At 43.2% G+C, this 27163-nt stretch overlaps 2 protein-coding genes across 2 annotated transcripts; one reads left to right on the plus strand and one right to left on the minus strand.

Moving 5' to 3' along the window:
• The first annotated feature begins 17140 nt into the window (after positions 1-17140).
• Positions 17141-23567, plus strand: LOC123407624 (chloride channel protein CLC-f). The gene is given in 10 exon segments (XM_045100791.1): positions 17141-17663; positions 18855-19257; positions 19744-19938; positions 20898-21352; positions 21432-21536; positions 21637-21870; positions 21969-22187; positions 22287-22519; positions 23183-23212; positions 23214-23567. Coding segments are annotated over 10 exon segments (2238 nt in total). The 5' UTR covers positions 17141-17339; the 3' UTR covers positions 23254-23567.
• A 277-nt stretch (positions 23568-23844) lies between these two features.
• LOC123412082 (probable WRKY transcription factor 2) lies at positions 23845-26730 on the minus strand. The gene is made up of 6 exons (XM_045105028.1): positions 26312-26730; positions 25857-26027; positions 25121-25719; positions 24864-25046; positions 24257-24730; positions 23845-24089 (listed from the first exon to the last, which is right to left on the minus strand). The coding sequence occupies exons 1-6, from the start codon at positions 26693-26695 to the stop codon at positions 23981-23983; spliced, it is 1920 nt and encodes a 639-aa protein (XP_044960963.1). The 5' UTR covers positions 26696-26730; the 3' UTR covers positions 23845-23980.
• Between the last annotated feature and the right edge of the window lie 433 nt (positions 26731-27163).

Genomic DNA, 27163 nt, shown 5'->3' on the forward strand with positions numbered 1-27163 from the left:
CACGAATCTCGTGATCTCGTCGGATTCCTTAGAGGAAAACCTCAACTCTGGGGGAAACCAAAGCTTCACTGGGATTCCTATACGCAAGATATACCGCTAAGGTAAGGCAAGGCTAGCAGGACCTCCCGGTGTGTCGACAACCCAATAAGAGCCGCGTATCTCAGTCTCAGGACAACACCGTCTATGCAAAGTGGACAAGGACCAAACCTCAAGTTTCCCTGGGGTGGTCTTGCCGACTGCTAGGTGATTGGACCAACACTCATGAGGAGCACTGGCCCGGGTTGTTGATTAAATTCCTCGGGGTAGCTATTCCCTATGCAGGTTATTAAGTGATTAGCAAATAAAACAAATGTTGGGTCCTTCCGAACAAGCCTTAGCACTACGCGATTTATCGAGGGGGTCCCCATAACAGCCCCGAACGTGATAGGAGCGACCATTATGGAATCAAACACCGGTAGCCGGTAACTAAGGCGGCAATAACGGAACAAAGCACCCGGCAAAAGGCTAGGACTTCCGTCATTTACCAAGTATATAGGTGCATTAATTAAATAACAACATTTAAGATAATGATATCCAGCTCATGTTGTCACATGAGTCAAAGCACCTGCATCTAGCAACGCTAACATTAGTAGCTGAGCAAAGCCTACTTAGCCATTCAAGTTTTGCTGGGAAGGGATCAATGTATGGGTTCATGGCATATCAAGAGGCAATTTAATTCAGTGGTAGGCAGCGAGCAATATGACATGGAAACGCAAACTAGCATAACAAGTCTAGAGATGGAATCAAGGTCATATCATCTTGCCTGTGATATCCTCAGCTTGGAATGGTTCTTGTTCGTCCTGCACGTACTCTCCCGAATCCACGTTCTCGTTCTTCGATCCCGGTGCTACCCAACATAATAATAACATCCAATGAACAACAGCACCACAAGATGCAACAAGCACATGATGCATGAGATGAAAAATGAGCTTGCATCACTATTTCTATCACAAGCACAAGCAAGAGAAGCTACTACAAGTTTCTGGATAGAACTGTACACTAATCTATTTTGACATGCATTAGAATGACATGATCAGATGCATCTCATGAAAACGATGCAAAACCATATAAAGAACATTACGATCGGAGCTATGGATCAACGGGAATCAACGAAACAAGGTATGAAGCCCTACGTGTCAAAAACAACACCACACACTCCAATGGCACAAATCTGGTATTCCCAGGTTGCCAAGACATATAACAACCCAACATGAATGGATTGGAGCAAGGAAGAACACCACAACATCAACTAAGCACCCACAATCATCAAAATGACTATACTACACAATCTGCCATAATCTGCATCTTAGCTCTTTCTGAGCTACATGCAACATAGCTACAACCCTCCAAATATGACAAATAATATATGTGGTTGTAGCTAGCCAAGAATACTACCAGCACAAGCAATAATCACACAAAAAGGAATTAAACACAGGAAGATACAAGGCTACAAACTTTCCCAAAACCATCAGGTATCAGGGACTTAGTGAAAATTCCTGCACCTCACTTTCTGTCTTTGTTCTGAAGCTTTTTGACAGCAACCAAAACATAACCTACAGGACTCCAAATGAGATGAAATTTGACAGGGAGCTTCACAAACATATCAGGTCCAAATTCCTAGCACTGAACTAAGGCTAGATCACAACACCACATGAAATGCTAAGATCCTATAACACAACACAAGACAAGGCATACCATGATATGCTATGCATGCATGCATGGGAAGGAAGGAAGGAAAATACAAGGGACACCACATGAAGTCATGGCACAATTGATATCATCAAAACTCTCACAAGTTGGACCCACTTATAATAGGTTCCAAATATGGAAGGTTTACACTTGGGGCACTACAAAATTGCTCCTTGGTATGTGACTCCTCCATTGGTCCAATTAGATTTTGCTATAGTGCCTTATTCGTTGCGTATTTTTGCTGCCTTGGTGACCCTGTTCTTGAGCTTTGCATGCTAATTTTAGCTGGTCCCAAGTAGTTTTGATGCGTGATATGGCCTCTAGGCACTTGAAGGAGTAGTTGCTACGAGTTTCGTTGGGCCTTGTTCACTTTTCCTTGGAGTCACTAAAAATTTCAGAAAAGGAAGATGTTCAGGAGAAACTATCATGGTGGTTCCTCAAGCAAGAAGGGTACCCGTCTTGCGATTCAGGAACCCGATCCTTACCAACAGAGGAACGCACAGGTACAACCATGTGAATGGCCTTCTGATGAATTCATGATTGAGGCAGGTTTCAAAGATGAGTTTGATACACTTGTTCACAACTTCAGACTCGAAGAATTCATCTCCGATAAATGTGAACAGTATGTTACTCTCACTGCCTCTTTTGTTCGTAGATTCAAATTTTCTGTTGGTCGTGATACATCTGTACTGTTTGATCTCTATGACAAATCGTATACCATGGATTTAGAGGATTTCAATAGAATTTGCAAGATACTTTTTTGGGGTAGTCTCAATGATCCTCCTAAATCTTCGATTAGAGATTTCTTCTCTAGTATAACTGTCGGAGAAACTAGAGATATTACGCAGGCTACCATGGGGAGCATTCGTTTTCCTGCCTTGCACTACTTTGCCCTCTTCATATGTAGATGCATTAACGGCAAGATTGAGCATTGTCACCTGTGTGCACCCGACCTTAGTATTCTTAAGAGCGTAGTAACATGTGATAGAAGTTTCAACATGGGAGCTATAATAGCAAGGAGCCCAATGCTAATGAAGGGGATTTCTTTGGTGGGATCTATGCCACTTGCATAGAAAATTTTCTTCGAGTACCCATCTGCGAAGGAGATCCCCCGCTCCATACAGCTTTCCTTGATCGCGCCGCTGTGACACGCTATCAGTTCCTTGAGAGAGATAATGAATCCCTCCTATACCGGTTAATATTTAATCGATAGCGTGTTTTCCATATTACCCTTCCTGCTCCTCCCTTCTTTGACTTTTAGGTAAAACGGAGATATTACATAACCAGAGGAGAGGTAGAGGAGTATGAGAGGGAGGTAAAGGCTGCTCGCCTCCGTGAGGCAGCTATTTAGGCGGTAGCAGCAGCGCTCCCGTACAACCCCCATTATGATTTTGGGTATCGCCCGGACCATCCTTGGGAGTAGACCAACTTAGGCCAAAAGCCTAAGCTTGGGGGAGTACGTGTTTCTCACTGACTTTATATTCTTGCTTACACTTTCACTTTGTTAGTCGGTGTTCACACTTTGCCACTGTATCATCCATGCTAGTTTATTTCTTTTTCTCACTTTCTTCTAGTAGTTTGTCTAGTTTGAGAAAACCCAAAAGGATTTCTTGTTCTTCTTTTGCTTGTTGGGAGCTTTTCCGTGTAAATAGTTTTCTTTTTCTTTGGGTCAAGGTAGAAGACCATGGTTACAGTGTTTAGTGGCTCTCGCATGCATATCTGTTTACCTGTCAAAGAGCCATATTACTTTGTCTTCTCCTTTGTGTATGCCTGCAGATTCCAGCGTAGTCCAATGCACGAGCACTCTTATTATTGTTCACATCTTTCGGTCGTGCAAGTGAAAGGCAATAATGATGATATATGAGGAAGTGACTGAGCCTGGAAAAGCTGTTATGAACTCGATCTATTTTTGTTTTTGTAAATTAGAGAGCACCTCTGTCATTTTTATGTTTTGCTTTTAATTGAGATTGAGTATGACTGTGACTGGATCTTCTTTGCCATGAATTACAATGTTTAGTCAGCCCTTGGTCTTTGAAGGTGCTCTACATTTATGTTTTACGGTCTTAGAAAGAGCTAGCGAGATACCACCTGTTCGTACTGCTTCATGATTGTTTTGATTGAAGTGTTGACGTTTGAAACTCATTATTATTGCTCGCTAGTTGATTATGCCATTGATATGAGTTTACCGTGAGACCTAGATGTCATTCGCTTATGTGGTTAGCTTATGATCTTGCTGAAATTCTGTATTTCAGTTAGACTTAGTTGTAACAACAAGATCAAACAGAGTTCGTAAAAGTTTTTCTTTTGTCTCTTTCAGTTTGTCAACTGAATTGCTTGAGGACAAGCAAGGTTTTAAACTTGGGGGAGTTGATACGTCTCCGTCGTATCTACTTTTCCAAACTCTTTTGCCCTTGTTTTGGACTCTAATTTGCATGATTTGAATGGAACTAACCCGGACTAACGCTGTTTTCAGCAGAATTGCCATGGTGTTGTTTTTGCATAGAAATAAAAGTTCTCGGGATGACCTGGAAATTTACGGGGATTTTTTGTGGAATATTAAAAAAATACCGGCGCAAGAATCAACCGGAGGGGTGGAGCGTGGAGCCCACAAGCCCACCAGGCGCCCCCCTGGTCGCGCCTGGCGGGCTTGTGGGGCCCACGTTGCTCCACCGCCTTCGAATCCAGCTCTATTTAGTCCCTTCCGTCCGAAAAAAATAAAGGAGAAGAGTTCATCACGTTTTACGATATGGAGGCGCCGCCACCTCCTGTTCTTCTTCTGGAGGGCAGATCTGGAGTCCGTTCTGGGCTCCGGACACGGGAGATCGTCGCCATCGTCATCACCAACCTTCCTTCATCGCCAATTCCATGATGCTCTTCATCGTTCGTGAGTAATCTCATCGTAGGCTTGCTGGACGGTGATGAGTTGGATGAGATCTATCATGTAATCGAGTTAGTTTTGACGGGGATTGATCCCTAGTATCCACTATGTTCTGTGATTGATGTTGCTACTACTTTGCCATGCTTAATGCTTGTCACTAGGGCCCGAGTGCCATGATTTCAGATCTGAACCTATTATGTTGTCGCCAATGTATGTGTGTTCTTGATCCTATCTTGCAAGTTGTAGTCACCTACTATGTGTTATGACCCGGCAACCCCGGAGTGACAATAGCCGGAACCACTCCCGAAGATGACCATAGTATGAGGAGTTCATGTATTCACTAAGTGTTAATGCGTTGGTCCGGTTCTCTATTAAAAGGAGAACATTAATATCCCGTAGTTTCCATTAGGACCCCGCTGCCACAGGAGGGATGGACAATAGATGTCATGCAAGTTCTTTTCCCTAAGCACGTATGACTACATACGGAATACATGCCTACATTACATTGACAAACTGGAGCTAGTTACATATCTCTCCATGTTATAACTGTTGCATGATGAATACCATCCGGCATAATCATCCATCACCGATCCAATGCCTACGAGTCTTTTACTACTGGTCCTTGGTACGTTACTTTGCCCCTACTGCTGTCACTGATGCTACTGTTACTCTGTCGCTACTGCTGTCACTTTGTTGCTACTGGTTACTGCTACTACTGTTGCTATCACACTACTCTGCTACTGATACTTTTGTGCAGATACTAAGTCTTTCAGGTGTGGTTGAATTGACAACTCAACTGCTAATACTTGACAATATTCTTTGGCTTCCCCTTGTGTCGAATCAACAAATTTGGGTTGAATACTCTACCCTCGAAAACTGTTGCGATCCCCTATACTTGTGGGTTATCACACCAGTTATCGGAACCACGGGAAAAATCTTCGAGTCCCAATTGTGTTTGATCCTCCTTTTCTACTCCTTACTTTCACATGCATGTCTTGACTTTCCGCTGCCATACTTATTGAAGTGCTTGCGAATGGTGTGCTAGACTTGCTAATCATGCTAAAATTTGCCAACAATTAAAATTGGGAAAAGTCTAGGTTTAATTTTTGCAAGTAGTCTATCCACCCCCCCTCTAGACACCACTTCTAGTGATCCCACAACCTCTAGCAAGCATCCGCAACTACTAGAAATCATTAAGGTAAACCCAACCATAGGATTAAAACTCCAAGTCCCCTTTACTCCCATACGCAACAACCCCCTTACTTAGGTTTGTCTTTCAGTCACTCACCAACCCGCTATAAGTGAATCATGAACATATTGCAACATCCTACAACAGGAATCCTCCATGTGTGTGTGACCCGGGAGGCACCATCGGACAACACCAATATAAAACATACAACTCAAACCAATCAATATCATCAATCAACCCAAAAGACAAAAGAAATATACGCAATCATCATAAGATGGCAAGACATCATTGTATAATAATATGTGTCACAAAACGCCATTTTCAAGTAGGGGATTACAACGGAGTGCGGGAGAGTGGACAATAGTAGATAGATGAGGGAAGGAGATGGAGATGACGGTGACGAAGTTGTTGGTGTAGATTGTCGTCACCATGGTTGCCTTGGCGGCGTTCCGACACCACTAGAAGAGAGGGGAGAGAGTCTCCCCCTTAGGTTTCCTCCTCCATGGGCACTCCCTAGATGGGGAGGGGTTCTCCTTTCTGGTCCTTGGCCTTCATGGATCCCGGAGGGGCGAGAGCCCCTCCGAGATTGGATATCTCTCTTTATTTTCCTCTTTGTTTTCTCTCTAGATTGGTTTTTCTTTGATAGAGAAACACGGCGACGAAGCGGATATTCTAGGTTAATTTTTTATGTTTTTTCTATTTATTCAATTTTTGGCATTGGAATCACGCAAAAAGGAGTTACGAGGCTGCACAAGCTATCAGTGCACTTTGACCCCCAAGAGCGCGTCGTGATAGCTTGCGAGAGCCTGGTGGGCCCCCTCTGATGGTTCTTTGCTCCAATATAGCTCATATGTTCTAGTAAAAACCATCAAAATGTTTCAGGCGATTCCGAGAACTTCCATTTTCTACACAAAAAAACAACACCGCGGTAATTTTGCTGAAAATAGTGCCAGTCTGGGTTAGTTCTAATTAAATCATATAAAGTGCATCAAAACCATATAAAAGTATTGTAAACATAGGTAAATATGGCATGAATACTTCATAAAATATGGAGACGTTGGAGACTTATCAGATGGTTATAGCTAGCCGAGATCCGATTGTTTTTTGCATGGTAATACATGTCTCATTCATATCATAAAGATTGAAGTACAAGTCACGTAAGGATCTACATGACAAAACTCAAATGATAGCAGAACATCTCTCAGCTTTCCGGGTGGCAGCCAAAAAGGGTTTGTTAGCAGAAGCGAGGTGGAAGCTAGTTACTTGAGGTTCACGCTAGCGCGAGAGAGGAATCAAAACTGGCACCTCAAGAACTACTACATAATCCCACTTTTTCTCACAGTGATCTCTCTTCTCTTCTATGCGATCATATCATAGTTTACATAGATGATGAAACATGAGTATGTCACCATATAGTTGCATGTATTCAAGACTTCTAATAACTTGTATCGCTATTTCAGGACATGTGTTCGACCATGAATGATGATGATGATGATGATTTGATGAGAGACTATGTTATAGCACGTTCTTGTTGATGATGATGCCGAATTTGAGACATTTTTGTCTCGTATCTTTTCAATGAATATGCATGTTCTTATTGTATAAAAGTTGCATTTTATTATTGTGTATAGATGTATAAATACAACATAAAACATAGAAAGAATAAAAACAATAGCAGTGGCGAGGGGCAAAGTTTTACCAGCAGCGCACCATTACCAGTAGCGCTTTCTCGGAACAGGCGTTGCAGATACATAGGAGTAGTGCCGGATAAACCAATGCTACTCCTATGTAAGTTTAGCAGTAGCACTGGAAAGAAAGAGAGATACTGTTAAATATTAGTTGTAGCATCGTACGAGTAGCCTCGTAGGGTAAAATCTAGCGCTACTAGTAAGGTTTACCCTAGTTGTGAGCGGTCGTTTTGGCGGTCGTTTGATGTGGAGACAGCTTCAAAAGATTCCCTTCTAGACGGGATTCTTCACCGATTTTTTCCTTGTTTGATCCCACGAGATCCCTAGCTCGTAAAGAAGAGGTTGGGAAAGCATTTGGCTCATATTGAGCCCTTGGATGAAGCCCGTCAAGAGAGGAGGCTAGTGAGGCTCTCTCTCTATATGCCTCCCTCAACCCCAACCGCCGCATTCACCACACCATTCACCAAGAACGCATCCATCTCATCTCCATTGCTTCTCCACGCATAATAAGAAGCGACAAAGACAAGGGAAGAAGGAAGAGGCTCCACCATCATGATCACTGGCTTTCGGACCGGTTCCCTCATGTCGACACCGGTAATGAAGAGATGATGTCTATACTTCTCGCACCTCGTTGGTTACCCCAAGTGAAGGTTGAGATGTAGTCAGCAGCAGGTTTTCCCTTACACGGACACTGTAAGGTATATCGAACCAGTAGGACTCCTAGGATCAACAAGTAGGTGTCTCATGTCCTGGTGAGCAGAAGATGTGGACCTGCACACACAACAAATAACTTTGCTCCCGACGAGTACACAGAGGTTGTCAATCTCTCCGGCCTTGTAATTTGCAAAGGATCAAAACACAAGCGGGAAAAGTAATAGTGATTGCAACAGAAAAGTAAATGAAAACGGTAAATGATGGAGGTGTAAACAATGATGGTGATATGGACCGGAGACACATGATGTTCACTAGTGATGTCTCTCTCCCAAAAGACGAAAAACAACTATGCTTGGGTAAACAAATCACAGTTGGGAAACTGACAGAATTATGAACGCACCGCAATGCTAATTATGCTACTTGATAGTTAGAGGTTCAATAGTAATGGGCAGTACGCCAAGACAAGTAGACCATTTATTCATCAGCGTCTACTTACTAATCATCCACCTTGAGATATCTATCCAGAAAATCTCGCCGGTATTAAGTTGTGAGCCCCACCCAAAGTGTAAACTCAAAGCAACGGACAACTGCATTAACAAACTATGTGTAAGGTAAACAATCCTTGCAACTATGGTCACAAGCACCGTTGTTTTCTCCCTCCTGGCAACACCACATCCCCTAGTCCCATGTTTCTGTCACTCAAGCTAGACATCGAGGGGCATGAACCCACAATCATGCATAACTCTCCCTCTTGGAGTTACAATCTACTACTCGACCAAAGCAATAAATAGCAAAGGAGAACATGCATGAATCACTAAGGAACATAATATAAAAGGATAATAAAATATATAACTCATAACAATCTGAACATAATCTCATAATCCATCAGATCCCAACAAACCGAGCATAGCAATAGCAAGAGAATTACATAGATGCCTTGATCAACTAAAAGCAAAGTAACTAATTTTTTGTGGTTTTTGGTATAAGACTCTAAAGCAAAAACTAAAAAGCAAACTAACAAGACTAAAAAGCAAAGGTAAAGGATAGCGTGCAACTCCCCTATCTTGAAGACTGGAGTCCCCAGCAACGTCACCAGAAAACTTTGCTTGATGAAGAGATGATGTATATACTTGTCGCACCTTGTTGTTAGCAGCAAGTTTTCCCTTACACAAAGACTGTAAGGTTTATCGAACTAGTAGGACTCCTAGGATCAACAAGTAGGTGTCTCCTGTCCTGGTCAGCAGAAGACGTGGACCTACACACACAACAAATAACTTTGCTCCCAACGAGTACAGAGAGGTTGTCAATCTCTCCGACCTTGTAGTTTGCAAGGGATCAAAACACAAACGGGAAAAGTAATAGTGATTGCAACGGAAAAGTAAATGAAAACAGTTAATGATGGAGGTGTAAACAATGATGGCGATATGGACCAGTCACATGATGTTCACTAGTGGTGTCTCTCTCCCAAAATACGATAAACAACTATGCTTGGGTAAAAAAATAACAGTTGGGCAATTGACAGAATTATGAACGCACCGCAATGCTAATTATGCGACTTGATAGTTAGAGGTTCAATAGTAATGGGTAGTATGCCAAGACAAGTAGACCGTTTATTCATCAGCATCTACTTACTAATCATCCACCTTGAGATATCAATCCAGAACATCTCACCGGTATTAAGTTGCGAGCCCCACCCAAAGTGTAAACTCAAAGCAACGGACAACTGCATTAACGAACTATGTGTAAGGTAAACAATCCTTGCAACTATGGTCACAAGCACCGTTGTTTTCTCCCTCCTGGCAACACCACATCCCCTAGTCCCATGTTTCTGTCACTCAAGCTAGACATCGAGGGGCATGAACCCACAATCATGCATAACTCTCCCTCTTGGAGTTACAATCTACTACTCGACCAAAGCAATAAATAGCAAAGGAGAACATGCATGAATCACTAAGGAACATAATATAAAAGGATAATAAAATATATAACTCATAACAATCTGAACATAATCTCATAATCCATCAGATCCCAACAAACCGAGCATAGCAATAGCAAGAGAATTACATAGATGCCTTGATCATGTAGGGCAACTCACAAGGACTAACCATTGAAGCACAAGATTGGAGAGAAGACATCACATAGCTACTGGTCATGGACCCATGGTGCAAGAAGGACTACTCACGACACGTCCGGGAAGCGCCCATGGCGGTGCAGAAGCTCTCGGAGGTCAATCCTCCCTCCGGCAGGGTGCCGGGAAGAGGTCTCGTGATGCTCCCGATCTCGGAAGCGATGGGGTGGCGGACCGATGGAGAAATTCGCGATTCTGGAAGTTGTGGACGGGTTTTCTCTCGGAGGACTAAATATAGGCCGAAGGAGGGCACCGGAGGAGGTGGGGCCCACCCAGGCGGTCTACTGGCATGACCAGGGGGTAGGCCGCGCCAGCAGGTCGCCTGGACGGCCCCTAGGCCTCCTCTGGTCCATCTTCGGTGATCTGGAAGCTTTCGTTTCGCTGATTTTTTATATATTTTTCCTGGAAATTTTCGGGCTTCGGAAAATTGGGTAAAAGCCCTTGTAAAATAGACATTAGCAAAGAGAAACTGGCACTGGGTGCACTGAGTTAGTAGGTTAGTCCAAATATGTGTAAAATGATATGGAAGTGTAGCAAAACATATAACAATGTCACCCAAAAGATCATGGAACAAGCAGAAATTATAGATACGTTTGGGTCGTATCAACCGCCACCACCGGTGGCACCCCCATCTCCATCACCATTGGCATCGCCCTCATCATGATCATCGCACTGCCATGCCCACTCCCTTCACCAACTTGATGTCGGCTTGTAACTTGTCCATAACCTTCATGTATATGATTGAGTAGTTGTACTAGTTCTTGAGGGTACAGTTGAACCCTATATGATAATTGTTGTGATCCAATATTTCCTTTTTAGTATTCGAGTTAGTAGCCTTCGTGAATGTTGATAGGAGCGCTCACTCACATTTGTGATTTGTGTTGTGAAGTATGTTATAGTCCTTGTGATGGTTCGGTATATTGGGGTAATTTGATGTGATAGTAAAAGCATCGGTTCCCCGCCTTTGCAAAGGATTGGGGAATTACGGAGAACCCTTAGAGAGGTCGCGTCCACATGGAAACCCTTAATTTTCATGAGTTGTAACCTTATGGGAGGATGAAAGGATGTGGATGTCTCTTAGAGGGGGGGTGAATAGGCACTTTAAAATAATTACGGTTTAGGATTGAACAAATGCGGAATAAAACTAACAAATGCGGAACAAAATCTAAAAAGACTAGGCTCACATATGTGCACCAACAACTTATGCGAAGCAATATAAACAACTAAGTGATAACAAGATATATAGCATGAAACAATATAGCTATCACAAAGTAAAGTGCATAAGTAAAGGGCTTGGGTAAGAGATAACCAAGGCATGCGAAAACGATGATGTATCCCAAAGTTCACACCCTTGCGGATGCTGATCTCCCTTCGAAGCGGTGTGGAGGCACAATGCTCCCCAAGATGCCACTAAGGCCAGCGTAATATCTTCACGCCCTCGCACGATGCAAGATGTTGTGATTTCACTAAGGGACCCTTGAGGGTGGTCACCAAACCCGTACAAACAAGGTTGGGGAAATCTCCACAACTTAATTGGAGGCTCCCAACAACACCATGAAGCTTCACCACAATGGATTGTGGCTCCGAGGTGACCTCAAATGCTCGGGGCAATCTCCACAACCTAATTGGAGATCCCAATGCTTGCCCGGAGCTTTACACCACAATGATTGAGCTCCGAGGAACCATCAACTGTCTAGGGAATCAAGGCACCCAAGAGGAACAAGCTCTAGGGTGCTCAAACACCCAAGAGTAATAAGATTCTCAAACTTCACTTTCACGTATCACCATGCAGAACTCAAACCTATGCACCAAATGCAATGGTAAGGGCACACTAAGTGCCCATGTCCTTATCTCCCAAATCCCACCACAACAACTAATGTGATTGAAGAAAATGAGAGGAAGAACGAAGAACACGAAGAACTCCAAGATCTAGATCCAAGGGGGTCCCCTCACATAGAGGAAAAAGTGATTGGTAGAAATGTGGATCTAGATATCCTCTCCCTTTTCCCTAAAGAACTAGCAAGAATCATTAGAGGTATTGAGAGTTAGCAAGCTTGAATAAGGTCAACAATGGGGGAAGAACACGAGCTCAAGAGTTGGGGAGCAATGGGGAAGAAGACCCCCTTTTATAGGCCTCCCCAAATCCAACTGTTATGTGCACACGTCGTGCACAAGCGGTACTACCGCTTAGCATGGTAGTTTCAAAGAAAACGTGCAAAACGGCAGAAACCTTGAGGCGGTAGTGCCGCCGGAGTGGTACTACCATCCTACCCAGCGGTACTTCCGCTGGGGTGCAGTAAGACTCCAAAACCCCAAAATAAGCGGTAGTAGCAACGATACTCGGGAGCGGTAGTACCGCGGGGGTAGTACTACCGCCCTACTACCGACCACTACTACCGTCCAGAAAACCAACCAAACCAAAGAGAAAAATATAAGCAAAAGTAGAAGCGGTAGTACACAACAGAAGTAACGCTCAAGCGATACTACCGTGGTACCGAGCGGTACCACCGCCTTTTCACAAAAAAAACTGTTGTGGCACTAAAATTGCCATAACTTTCGCATACGAGCTCCGATTGAGCAAACTCAAGCTTGTTGGATAGCAGACGACAAGTAATATCCAAACTCAAGTTATCCTAAGAATAGACGATATGAAAATGTCAATGGTATAGAGATGTGAAATCTCTATGGATGAAGAACCGACAAAAACCCCAACATCGAAAACATCATAGAAGATGCATATGGACTCCGTTTTCGATGAACTTGAAATTGTCATGAAGTTGACCATAAGATCAAGAACCCACACAGAGAAAAGCCAACCAAGAACCAAGAAAGATGATGATGACAAGAGTGCAATGATTTGAGCTCTCAACGAATGATACGATCAAGCTACTCACTTGAGAGCCCCCCTTGATAGCACGACTATCGATCCTATAACTTGGTCTCCCAACTACCACCATGAGACCGGTAAAATAGAAAACCTTATCAAGGTCAAACCTTTACCTTGCGCATAGTCCACTTGAGCTAGATGATGACGATCTTGTCCTCCTCAAGATGGACCACCTTTCTTGATTGTGCCAGCTCCATGAAGACTAGTATATTGCTCCCTCATACTCCACTATGGGTGAGCCACTCTTTGGCACATCTTCACAAGTCCATTGTCACCACAATGAACGAGAAGCTTCAAGCATGATCTCTCTGTGATGCTTCACTTGAACTTGCACACCGCAACCTTGATGACGATCACCACTTGATGTCATCCTCCATGGGTTATATGGGATCTTCCTATCGATGCAAGCCCATGGAAATATACCTAACCCCACAAATAACACTCACACGTAACATTGGTTAGTACACAAAGCGTAATGGCCAATACTTACCATACCATGAGACCACTTGATCCCACTTGGTACATCTTCTACGCTTTGTGTGTTGATAAACTTGAATCATTATTTGCCTTCGTCTTGATCAACCTTGTGACTTATCTTCTCTCTTCACAATGATGATGTCTTGAAGGTAAACATGAATGTTCACACAATCTTCTTCTTCAAGACATGCTTGTAATAAGATCAACTCTCACATGACCGATCTTTGGATAAAACCTTGAATACTACCTTGGTCACCATATAAACTCCTTGAAACCAACAGATGGACTTCAAGAAGCGCCTATGGACAAATCCTTCGAATATAACTCAAGGCAACCATTATTCCATAGGGATTGTCAATAATTACCAAAACCACGTATGGAGAAATATGCTCTAACAGAGGAGACTATGATGGTGGCGTGCGTGGAACGAAGTCTACTTCAAGTAGAACGTGTTCTTGGCTCCGCCCACTTATGCATGTGGCCAGTTACTATAGGATACAATCATTCATATGCGGTAGTGATTCAAGAACCATCAAGAACGCTTTACTACTCAAGCACCGTTCTTACTTAGTGTCATTTATTCTTCTTGTTAGTAGTTTAGTTAAATCCCTTTTTATCTACTTTTCCTAGCAACGATAGAATAGACTATTTCCAAACTCCACCTTCGATGCATACGTGGTTGCATGAAAGTTATAACATAGTGGCAGGGTTTGTGGTGCCTTCCTATAAGCTCCATGTGGGTTCAACGCTACGTATCACACGTAAGTGCTACAACAGCCCTGTGCACTTCCAGGTCATCATTGGTGCTTCTGGAGCAGGGTTAGTAGTAGTCGAGGAGATTGCCGTGTGGTTGTACCACTGTTCCCATGACGGTTGTACCACCAGGAAATTGGCAACTCTGGGAAAGCTACGCATCGGTTGTGTCATGCCACGTACCATCCCAACCACTGGATCGGGGTGATTTCCTTCGGGTATGGCGGCGGTAGCTGGCAGTTATCGCCCCGTTGTCTCAACTGCTTTCTGAGCAGCGGTACAACTGGTTGTCCGGGTGCGGTTGCACCACCCATGACTTGGCGGCAACCAGATCACTAGACGTGCGATAGTACCAATCCTAGTATCGACCCTCGTACCATACACGAGTTGGTCCATTTGGGTACCAGGGCGGTACTAGTGGTACATGTCCGGTTGTTCTAGCTGAGCATGTTTGAGTGGTACAACCGGTGGTACCTATGGTTGTACCCTCTGGTGCTCTATAGTGGGGAAACCCGTAAAAGGTGGTTGTATTGGTCGTGTGTAAAAACCAGCGGTAAAAACATGCATAACAGTAGGATTTGGGGACCCTATTTAAGGAGGTGGTCCTTCCACCTCCCACTCACCTCTTGTCTCTCTCTCTTCTTCATTAATGCCCTAAGCTTCCTTTTGTCCGATCTCCTCTTCTAGCCAACCATACTTGTTGATTTGTTAGGGACTCAGGTAGGAGACCTAGATCTACACTCCACTAAAGGAATTTTCATTCCACATACTTTCTCTTGTGGATGTTGTTACTCCAGGGTGTTTGAGCATCCTAGACGAAAGAGATCGCCTCGGAGACACATTCCATTGTGGTGAAGCTTCGTGGTGTTGTTGGAAGCCTCCAATTAAGTTGTGGAGAGAGCCCCAACCTTGTTTCTAAAGTTTAAAGGTTCCGTTGCCGCCTTTGAGTGCACCGCTAGTGAAATCACGACATCTCGCATTGTGTGAGGGCGTGAGGAGAATATGGTGACCCTAGTAACTTTTTGGGAGAGCATTGTGCCTCCACACGTTCCAACTGAGACGTACCTCCCCAAAAGGAAGGAACTTCGACAACACATCCTCGTCTCCATCCACTCCACTTGCTGTTACATCTCATCTTTACTTGATGCAAGCTTATATTGTCTTCCTATTGCATGCTTGCTATTGTTGCTGTTGAGCTCATCACATAGGTTGTCCGCCTAATTGCATATCTAGACAACCTATTTTCTTGTCTAGCCCAACTTATTAAAGAAGTGAAAAAATTAGTCACCTAATCACGCCCCTCTAGTCGACCATAGCAATCCTTTCAAGCAACAATCATACCATGAGTTGTGTCTATGTTAGTATTTGCACCTCCGGTAAAAGTATTTTTCATTGCTTTGGAGCCAGTTGTGGCTAAAAGAAGCATGAAATTCAAGCTGCAACTTATGCGCGGTTTTATGGACGGGCTTCGATTTTGGGTTCCGTGGCACTAGCTAAAATTGGGCTGTTTGTTTGGCCTCCAACTTCTAATGAGTAGAAGGCAAATAAGCCACTGAAAATAGCCCACACAAACATACCCTTAGGTTAGGTCATGTTCATGCCCACTTCAACTCCGTACATGAGGACGGCTCACTCTTGCGCCATGAGAAAAAAATAGATCAACATCGTGCTATTGGGTAACAATGCACAAATAAAATTGTGGTTCACTATCTCGGTTCATGTCCATATTGTATAGTCTATTCCTCGGTTGAATGAGAGTTAGTTGTATGTGATCTTTTTTTACTTTTCCAAGAAAAAGCTAAAACTTTGGCCTCCGCATCATAGTACGTGAAAAAACTTATGTCATTACAGGTTCATGTTGGAAAATATTTTATTGTGGTTATGGAAATTTTCACACACAAAGCACGTATTTGTTAGTAAAAAATCTTTTTCTAATGAAATAAAAATGCACTATGCATTTTGAAACTGAGAAAGTGGAGTATCTATTAGGAGAAATTCACTTTGGGACATAGGTGTAGATACACCAATTGTCTAAATACACATTTAAAAATATTTATTTTTTTAAATAAAATCTCGCGTGTACATCTGAACATTATATGTTCATGCACAAAGTTTCAGCGAAAATGATATTTTGTGTGGCTTGTGTAAAAGAAGACAATTTTTGATGCTTGATTATAACTATTCATGAGGCATTTTTATCTTTTTTTATACATGCCAAAAAAATGTTCCTTGTTTTGCAAAAAAATGTGTGTGCATAGAATGTCCGGATGTACATCCGAAATTATTGTTTAGATTTTTTTTAACAGTTTGAAATGTGTTTTCATAGTATGTGTATCTGTACCTATGAGCCAAAACATTACCTCATCCATTACTCTCTCTGTAAATAAATAATGCTCTACAAACGCACTTAAGACATTGTATTGACAACATAGTTTTATCTTAAGTTTTGCATATAATTTAAAATGACAAAAATAATAATATCTACAATAGGTTATCTCTTAGCCTTATCATCAATAATTAGTTATTCCTAAAAAGGCGATGAGACATATTGTACTAAAAGATCACCTCTTGTACTATCTTAAATAAGAGAAGACAAACTTTTTTTATAAGTCTCTTTTTCACCTTATCATTTTTCTTACGGGACACTTCTAAGATAACAACATTCATGCATTTATATTTCGAGAGTACTCCATATTTGTCTAAAAAAAATCCTATTACTCCGTACCTGTAAATAGAGCCTCTGGCCAGGTGTAACATGGAAAACAAACACGCGCACTTCCCTTTCCTTCCTCCTAACGTCCGCCCACACACCTCCCCCTCTGCCCGCCTCGCCATCGCCCAACCGCCGACGAGATCGCCCGCCACAAATCCCCTAGATCCACCGCGGGCCAGCGAGCCGGTGAACCTAGTTTTGATGCGATTGCGCTAAGCTCGCGCTCCTGTCCCGCCCGCGCGCCATGGCGCACAGCGACCTCGAGCCGCTGCGCTCTGGCGCCGCCGCGCTGCCGTCCTCCTCCGACCCTGACTCGCCATCGACCCCGCGAAGGAACCGCGTGCGCGAGCTGCTGCGGAACCTGGACCGCCGGCTCTCGAGCAGGGGGCGACATAACCACGTCGACAGCGGCCCGGCGTCCCCCACGGCGGCGGGGGAGGCGGGGGCGCCCAGGAGGGAGGAGAGTGACGAGCTCGGCGACGGCGCGCCGCCCGAGTGGGCGCTGCTGCTCGTCGGGTGCCTCCTCGGGCTTGCCACCGGCATCTGCGTCGCCGCGTTTAACCGCGGGGTAAGTAAGAGATCTGCGTGGAGAAAAAAATGCGTCATTTATCAGTCCTTTTAAACCGCTGCTTTTGGGTAAAGTAGTATTCTGCCGAGATCTCTATGCTTGACAAGTACAGGGTCTGTGAAATCTACTCTGATCTTTCTATGGTGATGATTGTTTTCGTGGGACTGTTGATATGAGATAGATGGGTTGTGGGGGATTTCAAACACTCTGGACTATGGATGCGGGTATACATTTACGTGCATTGTAGTTCTGCAGCACACTCCTGTATGAGGCAACACAGTGGTGAGGAAGAAACTTACAGTCTCATCTGTGGGAAAAGTGATAGATCATATGAATTTGTGTGCTTCTCAGGGTGTCATATCGGATATGCTGGTGTTGCTTGGTTGTCTTCACATGGAACATGATGATACGGAGAATTGGTGATAGCTGGTGCATTATGGTCTCTGCCAGTTAGAGTATTCGTTTTAATGTATGCCTTGTGAAGCTATGGGGTGAGCAAGGGCCAAGGAGTTTTGTGTGCAGTATGTTAACCTGATGATGACTTGCCGGTTTGATAAGGTTTTGTGCTATTTAATTTATTGCTGCTGATTCTGGTGTTCTGATTGTGTTAGTGATTTGCCTTGATGAAGATCAGATAGTGGCCTACCTGAGTTATATGAAACCTATTCGAGATTTATCAAACTGCATGGGAAATAGAAAGGTCCTCCTTCTGATGTGTTTGGGTGTTCTGCCTGTGTATCTACCTTGCAACTGCTATGTGTTCGCAGAGCTTATGCCCTGTTTTACTCTCATTTTTTTTAAACGTTTGCTTTGTGGAGCTTTTGGGTGGGGGTTGCCTTGGGGAGTATTTTGGGCGTTATTTCAGGTCTTAAATAGACTAAGGCCATCTCCATGTTAAGATACTTCTATGTTCTCACACTGTAATTGTTGAGCTGTGTGGAGCTCACCTCTACTAATTAATTTTCACTACATGGTGAGCTTCAAATCCTTGTGTAGTTTTATGTTTGGTGTTTCTCTGTGTTTTTAACTTATCAATTCTTTAGATCTAATAGGATAGGCTTTGCTTAGGAAGATCATAGTCATTAAGCAGGAGCTATTCAATCATTTAATTGTTTATTGTTTGAACTAAAAGGTTGATTTTTAATCTTTACTGTTCAGCTGTTTGAAAAACACTTGCCTTACCCTTTTCAGGTGCATGTCATACATGAATGGGCATGGGCAGGCACACCCACCGAGGGTGCTGCTTGGCTTCGCCTGCAGAGGCTTGCTGATACTTGGCATAGGATATTGTTAATTCCAGTGACTGGTGGAGTTGTTGTTGGTATGATGCATGGGTTGCTGGAGATATTTGAGCAGATAAAGCTATCTATGTCATCTCAAAGGGAAGGTATCGATTTCATGAGTGCGATTTTTCCTGCAATCAAGGCCATCCAAGCTGCAATTACTTTAGGGACGGGATGTTCGTTGGGTCCTGAAGGGCCTAGTGTTGATATTGGTAAATCTTGTGCAATTGGGTGCGCTGAAATGATGGAGAACAACAGGGAACGAAGGATTGCTCTTATCGCAGCCGGATCAGCTGCTGGAATTGCTTCAGGTATACCTAAGTAACTACTTTTGTTTTGAACATAGTTTTAAATAGCGGGCTATGGCAAATAGCGGCGGACCTCTAAATCAGCTATAGCGGGCTATATCGGTCTATTTGTACATGATAGCCTTTAGCGGCACCTTGCTGAAAAGGCTATAGCAAGGCTAACTATGGTTTTTAATTAATGATAGCTTACCAGGGTTGCTGCCTGGTAGTATACCTAAGTAATTATGTCTGTCAAATTGTTCACATGCATAAGATAGAATTTAAATACAACGAAATCTTGCCAAGATGCTAGGCAGAAATTAAAAAAGAAAGGATGATGCAATAATTATGCAAGCAAGGACCACAAATCATATTTAGGAACATTGTAGATCTTTGCGGGAGTGAAGAGGAGATTCATATTTTTTAAGTTACCAGCTGCTCCTTAGTCCCATACCCATGTTGTTGAGTTTCTTTCCTATATTTCCCCCTGACACTTGTCTATATGTTTAGGTTTTAATGCTGCAGTTGCTGGATGTTTTTTTGCTATCGAAACAGTACTGAGGCCACTCCGAGCAGAGAACTCACCACCGTTTACAACTGCTATGATTATCTTGGCATCAGTTATATCATCAACCGTGTCCAATGTTTTGTTAGGGGAGAAGGCAGCTTTTATTGTCCCGACGTATGAACTAAAATCTGCCGCTGGTATTTTATCTTATTCCGATCAAATTTGGTATTACAGAAAGGTAGTTTTTGTTCAGTTAGTAGATATGTCTTATGTGCTCTACTGTAGTAGGAAAATTAGTGTGTTCTCATCTTGCACCTGGTTCTTTTTCTCGAACACCCATAAAAACGTGTGCTGTATCTTTCGCCTGGTTTCTAGTTTTTATCTTCTGTTTTGCCAGAAATCAGTCTATTCGATATCCGCACCATGCATAAAAACGTTGTTTTTGCTAGTTCTAGTAATTTCAATAGGGTAAATATCTATTTCCAGCCCTGTTTTCCAAATAGTAAGTCACTGTAGCCCATTTTGCTCGCAAATATGACACCTTATATTTTTTGGTTCTAGGCAAATTTATCATGAGAAAATTATCTTAGTATCGAGCAAGCATGTAAAAATTGGAAATATCATCCAATATGATTTCATGTGGGACTCGGGTTCACGTCGTAGTAACATGGTGGATAATATTTTCCGACTTCCCAATCTTTGGCCTGACACTCTGACCAGTTGACTATACTCTGTTTTTAGTACTCCAGCACTTTTGGCTACAATATCCCATCTAGCATTCATCTTCCCCTTTCCAAACAAAGAAACTTAAATAACGCTATGATGGATTAGTTATTAACTGATGAATTTATAATGCTTAACTCCTGATATAAAATCCCAGAGCTGTGGATGGCTTGTGCAGGAGAGAAAATAATAGTTGTAACACCTTCTGTAGTCTCCTAGGTCTACCAGCTATGCAAATATGATGCACAGCTAGCTGCATGAGCCATTCCTTGCAAAATTTACATTCGTTTTTAGCACTTGTTGCTGTGATTCTTTTTCATCTGGCAGTTAGACATTTATTAACTCACAATTCTGATGTTCGGTAATGTGTATTTGTTATTGCCTAAATTTTCAGTTGTCTAAGTATGCAACTGACTAAAGTTATATTCTGCAGAGCTTCCACTCTATCTTATTCTAGGCATGCTTTGCGGTGTAGTAAGTGTGGTATTCAGGCAACTGGTTGTTTGGTTCACAAAGACTTTTGACTTGATAAGGAAAAAATTTGGTCTCCCTGCTGTAGTATGTCCAGCTTTAGGTGGTCTTGGAGCAGGTTTAATAGCTCTAAGATACCCTGGAATACTGTATTGGGGTTTCACCAACGTTGATGAAATTCTACATACGGGAAAAAGTGCTTCAGCTCCCGGGATTTGGCTGTTAGCTCAGTTGGCTGCTGCAAAAGTTGTTGCGACCGCACTTTGCAAAGGTTCTGGCCTTGTTGGTGGCCTATATGCCCCAAGCTTGATGATCGGTGCTGCTGTTGGTGCTGTTTTTGGAGGCTCAGCGGCAGAATTAATTAACTCTGCCATCCCGGGTAACACTGCTGTTGCACACCCTCAAGCTTATGCACTTGTAAGTTTTGTTTTTGAGCTAGGCAGGTAGTTTAAAGTTTGATATGGCCAAAAGTAATACTACTTTCTACTCAATTCAGGTGGGAATGGCTGCTACCCTAGCCTCAGTTTGTTCAGTTCCATTGACATCTGTACTGCTACTCTTTGAACTGACAAAAGATTACAGAATTCTACTACCTCTGATGGTAATGTACAACTGATGAGTTTGTTATTTTGCTGTAAAAGCATGCCATTTAACATACCAAATATACCAAGTTTAAGCTTACACTTGTTTTTGATTAATAGGGAGCTGTTGGTTTAGCAATATGGGTCCCATCGGTTGTAAGTAACTCCAGCAACAAAGAGATGTTTGAGGCTACGTCTCCTCGGCATGGTTATTCTTCGCTATTACCTCCTGCCGATAGAAGTGAGACAGATGGGAGACGCCCAGATGGAGATGATGTTGAACTAGCAATTCTAGAAGATGATCTATATCACTATGGCAGTAACAGTGAGGAGATGCTTCTCGATGAGTTGAAGGTCTAACAGTTCATGTTCCATGTTTTAATAGTTTCATTTGAGTAAATATGCAAAACTGTGCTGGCCATTTCATACCTTTCTAACAAGAACTCTTCCAGGTATCACGAGCAATGTCAAAGCATTTCATTAAGGTTACATCTGCAGCCACTATCAAGGAGGCAACACTGCTTATGCACGATAAGCAGCAAGGTTGTGTTCTTGTTGTAGACAATGAAGATTTTCTTGAAGGGATTGTTACGGTTGGTGACATTCGTCGTAGAGGATTTGAATCAAGTGAAGATGCTAACAGTACTGGGGAAAATTCATCTGTTCTGGATGTATGTAACCTCACAAGTTTATGGTCTACAGTTAAACTTACCATCTGATTGTCATTTTCTGTAAAAGAATACACATATTTACTCGAAGGGTCTTTTCAGGTGAATTCTGCTCTTGTTACATCGTGCCTTACACGAGGGTTTCAGTACCATGGCAGTGAAAGAGGGCTGGTGACCTGCTTTCCCGACACAGATCTGAGCACCGCTAAGGTGCTCATGGAAGTCAAAGGTATCAAGCAACTTCCGGTGGTCAAAAGGGGGGCTGGTCGCAGGAATGATGGGAGGCGTAAAGTTCTCGGGCTTCTTCATTACGAGTCAATAGGACGATGCTTAAGGTAATCCTTGTTAAGACATACTTCTTATTCAATTAGTTGGATTATTTGTGTGATAACGATGCACTTTCCTTTCCATCGATAATTCTGTGCTAGATAAATGCAGCCAAGTGCCAACCACCTCCAGGACTCCAGATGAATATATTGACCCTGGTGTACCTTTGAATTTTGAACTGACAAACTCTTACATGACAATCGTTTTTCTTTTAGACTTATTTTTTTTCCTTGGACAAGGGAAGAATGCACTGTACCCACTTATATCCTCTCACTGTCTGACAAACAACACTTAAAAGCACAACTGGCCTTATTTTCCTACCAATAATCCAATATACCGGAATAGTTATAGTCAATCTATTGGTTTCCTTGGCTTTGAACCACAAGCTCAAAGCTTCTTTTGAACAAATGCTGATTTGGCCCGAGGCCATTCGATAAATTGCCTTGATATACATTAGACAGATAGCAAGTAACTTGTTGACAGTCCTATCTTACAATATATGGCGGTTATTTTTCTTATAACTGAAGCAGAGGTGGACTGTGAGTCTGTAGATACATTGATTGAAACCGAATCCTTGCAAGGGGGAGAGGAGTGGTCTAGGAGAACTCTGGTACTTTCCTCCTGCCATACGAAAGCACTCTGATACGAATGTTTGAACAATGCTCATGCAGGGAGGAGCTGGAGCGATGGAAGGCGATCTATCAGAGAGAATTTCCAGCAGCCAGCAGTTAGTTGGCAGTGAGCATGGAGGCACTGAACATGCAGAGCTGAAGTTTTGGTTGTAATTTTTAGTGAAGAAAATACCAGATACATAAAGCGACGTTTGAACAAACTAGGGAGTTAGGGTTAACTTAAACACCTCAGTTAAAAGAGTCTTCACCAAATGTAAAGTGTTTTGGAGCTTGCAGATTTCGTATGGATTACAGATTATAAGAGGTGATGGTGTGGTTTTCAGCTTTGATGTTTCTGGGTTCTGACATGGTAACATACCGGGAACATATTGCTTGGCCTTTTGCAACCCAATTCAAAACAAATGTAAGTCTGTTATTGTGGAAATTGTTAGTGCTTCGTGTTGTATCCTATCCTATGTCGTGCAATGATGATTTGCTGTAAAACAGGTGCGCTGTTCCAACAAAATGTAAAATTAGAATAACTCAGGTTCTGCACGGCAGTGAGTTAAAAACTGTCAGATTAGGTAAATAAAAAACATGTACTCCCTCCGTTCCTAAATATAAGTCTTTTTAGAGTTTTCATTGGAGGACTACATACGGATGTATATAGACATATTTTAGAGTATAGGTTCACTCATTTTGCTTCGTATATAGTCTCCTAGTGAAATCTCTAAAAAGACTTATATTTAGAAACGGAGGGAGTAAATTTTTACAGGATCTGACGACCTAAGTTGATTCAGTGTTAGCTTGAAACCTGAATATTTCAGCAACAAAGGTAGTGCCATATGACAAGTTTGGTTAGCTACCCTCAGATGTTAATCTTTTTTCCTGCTTAATAAAATCATCTGAATTCTCTGTGCTCCCTTTTTTTTCTGTAAGATGAGTCCTCTGTGACCATGAAACGAAACTGAAAAAAAGGTCCTCTAAGAAAAACTGAAAAAAAAGGTCGCATGGAAGAACAAGGGTACATCACCAAAACTGTTTTTCACATACAAAAACATAATAGTAGTAGACCTCATGTCTCATCTTACAAGAGACCTGAACATTCTTACAAGAGACCTGCACATTCACTACATGTTAGGACTCTGAGACAGCCTGCTCATCAGCTGCTGGTAAGCCGCCGGACCAGTTCCACTCTGGCCTGCTGGCCGTGCCGCCGGATTCCCCTTCACCTCCCTTGCCTGCAGCACAAGCCTCGGGCTCCCCTGCATCGCCGACGGATCACCGGCCATCATCTGCGCCGGCACCGGAACGAGCGCCAGGCCACGGGGGAGCACTCCGAAGGGGAAGCCGTCTGCTACACCGAGCTGCGCAATCGAGCCATATGCGGCTGCTCCGGTGTACTGAGGGATGATGCCTCCTCCTCCTTGTGCCGGCGGCGGCGCAACGCCACCATGGCCCGAGCTTGGGTGGCCATTGTTTCTGTCAGTCGGAACCTCATGGGTGTGCCTGCCCTCGTACGTCGTGATGACCGATTTCGGGTCATTCGACGCCCTCTCCACGTGCTTGCGCACCGGGCAGCTCGGGTGCGTGCATTTGTAGTAGCTCCTGCACACACAAGGAGCAAAAGGGTGGGTGTTTCTGCTTCTTCACGGGCCAAGTGTTTCTGAAGCTAAAAATCTCCCTCCCATTCCCACTGAAGAAGGGAACAAGGGAATCTGCAATGGCGCTACGAAGTCACCTTGGATTTGGATTGCCTTTGACAACTTTCTGACCGTACTTGCGCCAGCGGTAGCCGTCGTCGAGCACATCGACCTCGCTTGTGGTCTGCACGATGACGCGGGCCTCTCGGACAGCTCTCGACGCCAGAGCCCCTATGTCTATGGTACCAATGGCGGTGGCTGGAGTGACATAATCCATCATTCTGAAACGACATTCAAAAGAATCCATGATGTAGCCAGGCTTGTGTTAGGGAATTAGTGAAGAGGTTTAACTAACCTTCTCTTCGACTCGGCCAAATCTTTGTCCCTCTCGATGCCCGAAGAAACAGTACCATGTGCCTCCCTCTTACTGTCTTCACCGGAGAGCGTCGGCGGCGAGATATCAATGGCTTCTCGGGTAGCTGATCTGTCTGCAAGTCCTGCCCTGTTAAGAGAAGCACAGAGATTTGTCGCAGGAACTTCACCGTGCGCATCTTGGAAGTGGTCAGCCGGAGCATTCTCTGCGCCGTCGGCTTGCAGATCGTTGGGGCGTGAGCAGGCGACGACACCTGGGCGTCTGTCGGGAGGCGGTAAAGGGTGATTGTGAGAACCTTTGTAGACTATCTCCGTTATATCGCCGTCTTGACAATGCTCCACCTTTTTCTTGACAGGGCAATTCTGGTGACTGCATTTGTAGTAGTTCGTTGGATGGCCACTGTTCTTCACTTGCTTCTTCCCATATTTCCTCCAATTATATCCATCCTCTGCTCGGACAATGATCGTCGCTGGAGAATCGTCTCCGTTTCTGTTTGCCTTGATATCTTCTTGTTCGCTGTTGGGGATACGGTGATTGTTCTCGCTTGCTGAGGGCTGGTTTTGATGAATAACATTGGGACCCTGAACAGCAATACTTTTTTCAGGTCAATGCATCATCGAATACAGAATTTCACTTTGCTCACGATTTCTGCAAGAACGAAAAACCCGGGCGTTGCCAGAGAAATAGGCAATAAAACAGTAATGCTCGACCAAATTACCTCATTGTCGACAATAGAAAAAGTTGTATTAGACCTCAAAATTTGCTGAAAGGAGATTGTATGATCATCATGGGACAGCTCTTGAGCCTTCTTATGGACCGATGGTATTGTTGTATTAGCATTGGTACGCATCAGAAATGGCAATTTACCGGTCGTAGGAGAAGGTTGTGCCTGCATAAACGATAAACATTTACAAAACTTGACACCGTAAACATTATACTGGAAGCATCATATCCAAGAGCAATAATAATCGACAATTCCAAGAAACTACAGGTTGTACAACACAAATCAAAATGAAGCTATCCTAGTCAGAGAATAGTTTGATCATGTACTGATAAAAATGTTCCCCATAGGTGATCATTGCACATAAACTGACATTGACCGAGGCAGGGATAGTAACATACGATTGCGTTGGGAAGAAAAACCGGCGACTCAAGAAGTTCCCTTGGACTCACGCCGGGTGGAATTATGATAGGAGACCGAATCGACGCGGAAAAACCAACACGGGAAGTGTCGATCTTGAGTGCACAGAAACCGTTCCTTTCTGCAGGACTGCCATTATCTGGGCTTGATTTCTCATCAGCACCAAACAGGTTTGGTTCAAAATGGAGAGAGGTTTTGTTAACTCGAGAACTTTCTCCCAGGCTCGAATCGACGGAAGCTTTGGTTCTCTCGGTTCCATCACGAGGTTTGTTGCTGCCACTGTCACCGGAAACATCGGAGAAGGGACTCGAGCTGAAATCATCGTTGAACAGGCTCAACATGAGTGTTCTTGGGCTGGGTGTGGAGAGCATCCAATCCTCCATTACTGCTCCACGCCTGTTGCTGGTCCCAGCCATTGAGCCAACCACTGTAGCTTAGACTGAAACAGGGAAAGAAAAATACATCATTCACAGCTGAGATAATAAACATTTCTGGTAATTAAATCCAGAGCAGAAGGAGCAGTTTATGTAGAAACTGCATCATTTCGATCTACGATAAGATGCATGGTATTAAAGTACATACATGTGCAGAATCCTATAGGCTTGGTAAATACACCACTTGAGCTCAGGAGATCAGCAAGCCCAGATTTCCAATGTAAGCACTAAACTATTGTTCATATTAAACTCTGAACTTAAAATAAAGGTTTGAAATGAACCCTAGACCGGTTTTAAAATGCGGTTTTGTATTTTGGGCATGTCGAAACAATGGCAAAGAAAAAATCATGGATATTGGGGATGCTATGAAATGACAACCTGCGAATATTCTTCAACAAAGTATGACCATTTTTGTCATGTTAAGAAAAAAGTGTGAGAAATTCATTTGTC

Source organism: Hordeum vulgare, chromosome 7H (assembly GCF_904849725.1).
Source record: "Hordeum vulgare subsp. vulgare chromosome 7H, MorexV3_pseudomolecules_assembly, whole genome shotgun sequence".
Taxonomy (NCBI): domain Eukaryota; kingdom Viridiplantae; phylum Streptophyta; class Magnoliopsida; order Poales; family Poaceae; genus Hordeum; species Hordeum vulgare.

Bases quoted from the DNA above. Each gene is read 5' to 3' on its own strand.
- LOC123412082 (XM_045105028.1), bottom strand. From the start codon at position 26,695: ATGGCTGGGACCAGCAACAGGCGTGGAGCAGTAATGGAGGATTGGATG. The intron at 26,028-26,311 runs GTGAGTCCAAGG...TCGTTTATGCAG, and splicing joins CTATCATAATTCCACCCGGC to GCACAACCTTCTCCTACGAC. The intron at 24,731-24,863 runs GTGACTTCGTAG...TTGTGTGTGCAG, and splicing joins AAAGGCAATCCAAATCCAAG to GAGCTACTACAAATGCACGC.